The sequence below is a fragment of the Gavialis gangeticus genome, unplaced genomic scaffold (assembly GCF_001723915.1).
Source record: "Gavialis gangeticus isolate Ggan-Ray unplaced genomic scaffold, GavGan_comp1, whole genome shotgun sequence".
NCBI lineage: Eukaryota > Metazoa > Chordata > Crocodylia > Gavialidae > Gavialis > Gavialis gangeticus.
In genome coordinates, this window is record NW_017729016.1 from 6,117,969 (window position 1) to 6,124,691 (window position 6,723).

Below are 6,723 nucleotides of genomic sequence, written 5' to 3' on the forward strand. Positions count from 1 at the left end.
GACTTTGCAGGTGCCCGTTGGGAACGCTGGTCACTTGGCAGCTAGGCAGAGTGGTGCCAGTCGGAGCATCTGAGGCATTTCTTGAGTTCAGTTGCTTCTCAGTTATTGCTCATCTGAAATGGAAAACAGGTTCTCCCCGTCTCCAACCACTTGACTGCCCGCTCTTGCTCTACCTGGCTTTCCACACCTGCTGCTATACTGAAATACAGAGGCAGTGTCTGTCTGCAGCAATGCTGCAGGCTTCCAGGTGGACCCAAGCCAAAGCCAATGAGCTATATTGCAGGTGTGTATATTGACCAAGCACTACAAGGCCACTGGAATCTCTTGCTCTGGGTTTTTCCACTGTTTGCTTTACCTGTTTTTACTGCTTGCTCTCTGGCTGTCACTCTCTTGCTCGATGGGGGGAACAATGTGCTGTTTTGTCCTCTGCTTTATACCGTAACAGTTGTATAAATCGACCAGCAGAGCCATCTGACTCTGTACCTGGTGTGCGTCAAATGCCACTTCTTTCCAGGGTGCTTTTACAAGACCCCTTTTAGGCCCAGTTGTAATTTGTGGAGTGATTTCACTGGTGACTGTCTTGGGTCTGAACTGGATGCAAGAACAATTTGACTTGCTTCTGTGCCCAGGGGTGTACTGCTAGTGTAAAAGCCTGTCAATGTCTTGATTTCGGGACTGAGATGACATTTATCACATCATGATTCAGCTGCTCTTGTGTTTTCATGGATCACCTTTGCTCCTACAAAACCCCTTTCCTTTTATTCACTTACTCAGGGAAGACTAGACAGGCATTAGTATAGGAACTAAATGCGATGTCTGATCCCTTTTTCTGACATTAACAGTATGCTGCCCTTCACCTCAGCTGTGCTCTTTTTCCATCACTAACTTGTGAGAAACTCAAAATCATAGTAAACCAGAATGTGCTGGGGAAACACCTGGGGGTTTACGGAGTCAAGCTTTTGGGCAAAGCCTCCCTTTTTTTTTCTTTTGTCTCCTGCTCTGTGGATGCAGCCTGCTATCCTTATGCTTTCTCTTCTCTCCATCCTCCCTGAAACCATGGCAACAGTTGAAACTACCTTTCCGCATTCTTGCAGTCAGAGAAGCAAGAAACCCAAGTTTGCTGCGTCTCGTGCCAATGCATCACAGTGTATAAATATCAATAACTGCCATTTGCAGCATTTGGTTTGTAGAGGGAAGTTTTCAGACTCTGCTGTTCACTTCAATGGACAGTAGGTCAAATCTGAGCTCTCAGATTGTTCATGTCTTACTTCATTAAAAGTTCAATAATCTCAATGTCCTTTTCTTATCAAGAGCTCAGCCATTAATCTTTATGCTGTCTTGAATTTGCAGATGCTCACAGCCTAGATTCCTGTCGATATTCTATCATTGGAGCAGATCTCAGAAGCTCATCTGAGCTGGAGGAAAAACTAAAGAAATTTAACATGGATACACAGTAAGATGATTGATTTCGGAGGCTTGTGGAAATGTACTGTTGAAGTTGGGTTGGGGCACACAGTATCTGCATCCATTTTTTTATTATGCTATTTCCATGGTTACCTTGTTCCAAGCCTTTTAAGCAGAAGGAATTGTTCCAACACTGCATGTAGCTTCCCTGAGCTGAGCAGGCTGTTACCGCAGTCCTTGCCTGCATGGGTCTGTGCTCCTTCCCCATGCAGCCCACTCCATGAGACTTATGTTCTTCCTACCCCAGAACATCAACCCCCATAGGAGCAGGAAAAACCACTGCTACCATTATGTTCGCCCTTTGAAAGGGCCGTGCATGGCATGTGCTCATAAATCTCGCTCTGTTTAAAATGAAAGCACAGACTCAAAAACTTCCCTAAACATTTCTTATTTGAACAATCTCTCTTAGTAACTGGATATTTGCTATATTTCAGGTACGTCTTATTAATGACCATGGGTATCTAGTGACTTATTTGCTTGATGCTCTCTGTACTGTGTGAGGGGATACGATGCGAGTGTGTCTGGTTGCTCATCTCATAGAATAAAGAATGTAACATGCACAGAGAGATTTTTATAGGATTTTTACTTTAGTGACTGGTTTTCTGTGTCTTTTTCTGTAAAGCTGTTTTTCTTTATTTCCTGAAGTGGATGATGGCAGAATCTGTCAAGATCCCGTCCTAGAGGTAAAAGACTGGGATTTTGGTTGCTGAGAAACTATGCTCTTTAGTTTCTCTTCGTGATCCCAGAGAGTTGGTAATGGACATACTTTCCCAATCGAAGAGTTATAAATAGAGCATAGCTGGCAGAGAAGAGGCACATGGGGTAGGCAGGATGTATCAAGCTGATCTTTTATGCTTTCATCTTAGAAGCTCGCTGTCTCGTTGCTTGCCTACACAACTTCTCCTTGTGGAATTCCTTTTGCTTCTAGTGCTTCTCATTCCTATTCATAATGGGAACTAAAAGCGAGCTTCTGACTTGTGGGCCATGTTACTCATGCAGATTTTGGGTTTTTTGTTGTGGGTGGAGGGGGAAAGAAAAGCAATTTCTGATTCATAAGGGTAGCTAGCAAAATGTGACTTATTGAAACCTTTCATAGGGATTTGTACAGTTGTATTACTAGAGCTGTTCTTAAAAGGTCATTCCCCCACTCTTCCCCCTGCCTTTTTAAAGTCTCTCCTTGCATTTAATATCTTTAGTGCTGTTCAAAAATAGGAGAACAGGGGCTGTGTGTGCATTGGGTGGGGTATAAGTATTTCTCCCAAGCCATGTCGTCACAGCCTCCAGCTCCTTCTAAGGGACAGGAAGTGATGGTGGAAGTGAAGTTTCCACCTTTTTCCTAATTACTCAAAGGAGTTGCTGTGTTCTTATCTGAATTCCAGGGAATTCATCTCGTCTCAGTGTCTGACTTGTTCTACCAGGCTTCTAATAGTTAGGAACAGGGTACGAATTCTCAGCCCAAGAGTTGTGAATAGGCCCGGGAATCGTGGCCATCTTCCTGTTCCATCCAGGTGAATGGGGAGAGAAGCGATGTACTATGTGGCCATAGCGTGGCAAAGGTTAGGAAACCACAGAGGAAAACTCACAACTCCTGTACTTTGTACCCTGTGCAGATAACGTGGGTTAAGGGCCCAGACCTAAACTTTGCTTGATTAAAATGATGCTGTCTCGTTTCCTCGAGCTGTCGAGTTCATTTGTGCTTATGAAAGTACTTGTCTGTCACTGATCATTCTTGCTGGTGTTATTTATTTTAAAGATTGCCAACGCTTCTGATCACAGAGTGTGTGCTGGTTTATATGACGCCACAGCAGTCTGCAAGTCTTCTGAAGTGGGCTGCAAGCACTTTTCAGACGGCCATGTTCATAAACTATGAGCAGGTAAAGCCAAATCCATGCAGCTCTTCGGCACGGAGCTACTGGCACAGAGCGCACAGAAAGCTGTGGGGATTTTGCCTGGGATGAGGGGGGAGGCTCTGAGCCTGAATGCTTTTGACCTTGTATAGAGCTGTGCAAATTCAAGAAGTTACCTGGGCTGGGGATCTTGGGTGTTCAGGCCATCTTCAGTTGTTAGCAAACCTGCAGGGCATGCATGGTCTGAGCATGATTGACTAATGTTGTTTGCATCCATCATGTGCTTCCGTGAAGCAAAACGATTGAGACTCTTGCGAAGCCCTAGATGCCAGGGTCAGTGCTGAAGGAAATAGCACTGAGCACTCTTAGGCAAGCCGGTTACAGGTAGTCACTGATCTCTCCTTTGGCTCCGTTATTAAAATTGCCAGCCTGTATCAGCCTGAAGGTGAGCCTTTCTGTGTGGCAGCAGAAAGTTGCCTTTTGGGGCTTGGGCAACTTAAGGAACGGGTAATGAATTTTTGACTTTTCAGGTCAATTATTTGAGCCCAGACTCAGCTGGTAGCAGCCAGAAGTCTTTGCTTTATGATAGGTTTTTAGCAGCAGTCCCTGTGGAAAGGGCTGGCAGTCCTCCGATCCTGTTCATAGTGTGCCTTGTTCCTAAAGAAAAAGCTGTCATCACCACAAGGCCTTTCCTTCTGCTGAAAGTCCTGTTTGAGGACCCAAGGACTGCCGTAGCTGTGATTGAGAGAGCTACATCAGGCTGGTGGGAGAACAAAAGAGGCTTTTGCTGCCTGCAGTATAAATGTATGGGGCTAACAAGAGGGCTTCAGTTCAGTTATTGCTTTCTGCTGTAGTTCAATCCCTTTTGAGGCTGGAGCTGGGCTGTTCTCAGTGGGAGCAGATGACAGAACAAGGAGCAATGGGCTCAAGTGGCAACAAGGAAAGTTGAGGTTGGATATTAGGAAAAACTCTCTCATTAGGAGAGTGGTGTAGCACTGGAACGGGTTACACAGAGAAGTGATGGAGTCGCCATCCTTGGAGATTTTGAAGACCCAGGTAGACAAAGCCTTGGCTGGGATGATGTAGTTGGGGCTGGTCCTGATTTGAGCAGGGGGTTGGACTAGATGTGACCACCTGAGGTCTCTTCCATCCCAAATTTTCTATGATTCTGTGAAAACCAGCCTTGTCATCTTGTTGTCCCCAGGTGAACATGGCTGATCGGTTTGGACAGATTATGATTGAGAACTTGCAGAGAAGGCAGTGCAACCTGGCTGGCGTGGAAGTCTGCTGGTCCTTAGAGTCTCAGGTGAGCAGTGCAGAGCAACAAGGCAATTTTCTTACCCGACGCTGTTTAGTCTAAACTGCCAGCTCTGCTCCTCGGGGTGGGGCAGCTGCAAGGCTCAGATCGGTGAACAGTGGCTGTCGACCCCAAACCAGCCTCTTCCCTTCTCCTCATTCCCCATAACCTCTGGGAATGAACCCTGCAGATCAGAGCTGACTGGATCTGCTGTTTGTGGCGAGCGAGAAGAATGGAGTGGAGCCAAAATACAGCCTAATTTAGCCCAGCACCAAGGTTTTCTGTATTCATTTGGCTTAAACAAGCTTTGCTTAGAAACGAGCATTAAACATCTTTGGAGAGCAGGTTGAGGAGATGATGCTCTGTATGGTCCTTGGAACAAGAGGCCCTTGGGACTCGCCATAGTTCTACTCTCCTCTAGAGCCCTCTGTGCTTCCTGTTTCTTTTACAGAAGGAGCGATTGTTGTTAAATGGCTGGGAAGCGGCAAACGCCATTGACATGATGAAAGTCTACAGCTCTCTGCCACAGGCTGATGTCAAAAGGTACTGGTGACCCATCGCTGATTGCCAGAAATCACCTTTGCTCTCCTCTTCCAAGATAGCTTGCTCTAGTAATTAGTTTGGTAGCTGTTGATGTGGCCTCCTCTCTTTCTCCTGTGAAGCAGGGTGTAGCTGAGTCTTACCTGTGTGCAGGATCTTAAGCGTAATGCCAGGAGCCCTGCTAACAAGCCAGTAGCTTGCTCTTCTCCCTTCTCCCCCTGCATGGCAGTGCAGTGTGCTGCCAGGGCGGTGGGTGTCCTGTGGCTGAGCACGGAGATCCATGAGTGAAAGATGCAGTAGAAATGCTAAATTCTGCTCTAAGGCTCCTGCAGCATTTCTTGTGAGCCCCTGGCCATTGCAGTTCTGGATGTACAAGAACTACCCGCAGGGCTTGACTGGATATTTTGAGAGCTGGGGGAGAGACTTGCCTGACATGAGCACAACAGATCAGGCAACTCCGCTGTAACCATCCTCTGTCTCTGTTCTGCAGTAATGGTAATGGGTAATTTAACCAGGAGGAAGCTGCCTCCACTGTAACTTCCACTTATGCAGACTGGATAGGAGCAGGCAGACTAGATGGTTACAGCAATCCAGCTGACCTGCAAGAAGCCCCTCCCACCACTTTTTAAGCAGTATAATTGTTTCTCTTCATGCCTATGCTTGCATGGGGGGCTGCTTCTTTGCTGCTTCTAGGGACTGCCCAGGTCTTTGCTCTGAGCATGGGTAGAAACCTGTTTGCAACTTCTCAGGGACAGGTAGGTAGGGAATGGTCAGCCTTTGCTCTGCTCCCCTACGTGCTTGGTAGAATAGCTGAGCCCAGGCAGAGAGTAACTTAGTGCTAGAATAAGCCAGCAGTACTCTGTTATACCAGGCAAACAGAAGTGCAGTAGGAGAAGCAGACACTTATGGCACCAGGCGTACAAGTGACAGTGAACTAGATGTGCATCTCAGACCTTGTTCCTAGTTGTGCCTGTGGACAGAATCTCCCCCAGAGAAACATCAAAAGGGTTAATGTTGTTTCCTGGCCAAATTGTAATCGGGGTGGTTATGATCTAGTTTGTCTGAGCTGGGTGCGATACCCCCCGCAAGGGAGGTAAACAGCTCCAGAGTGGTGCTGCAGGCTGGTAGGGATCCTCCACTGCCACACCAGTGCAAAGCCATTGAACAGCTGAATAATTCACTTCTGCCAGCAAAAGGCAGGAAGGGACGCTTCCTACTGCACTTTCTTCCCAGAGCAAGCTCCAGGCAGCCTCGTTAAGTAAGCTTTCTGCACAGATGGCTGGCCACTCGTGTATCCATTTCATTGGAGTCTCCTATTTTTAAATCTTTTGTTTTGAAGTTTAATCTGAAGTGTGGACCATTAAGAAGTCATCCACGGGCTGTGCTCCGAGCCAGCCGGGCAGCCTGCCCTAGTCAAGATCAGACGTTGCCCCATGGCGAGTTCCCACATTGGGAACGGGAAGGGGCAGGGTTGACAATTTGTTGGCCATTCTCCGCCAGGGTGACAGGTGGATTTTCACCACCTGGCCCTTAGGAAGAACTATGCTTAGTGCTTTACAGCACTGTTCAAAACGG

At 47.0% G+C, this 6,723-nt stretch overlaps 1 protein-coding gene across 1 annotated transcript in view; it reads left to right on the forward strand.

The window, feature by feature from the left end:
* LCMT1 (leucine carboxyl methyltransferase 1) overlaps positions 1-6,723 on the forward strand; it is a 37,391-nt gene that overhangs the window by 20,887 nt on the left and 9,781 nt on the right. Inside the window, exons 6-9 of the mRNA XM_019512772.1 lie at positions 1,351-1,453; positions 3,218-3,338; positions 4,516-4,617; positions 5,060-5,151. Coding sequence (XP_019368317.1) covers positions 1,351-1,453; positions 3,218-3,338; positions 4,516-4,617; positions 5,060-5,151 — 418 coding nt within the window. The remainder of the gene's footprint in view (positions 1-1,350; positions 1,454-3,217; positions 3,339-4,515; positions 4,618-5,059; positions 5,152-6,723) is intronic.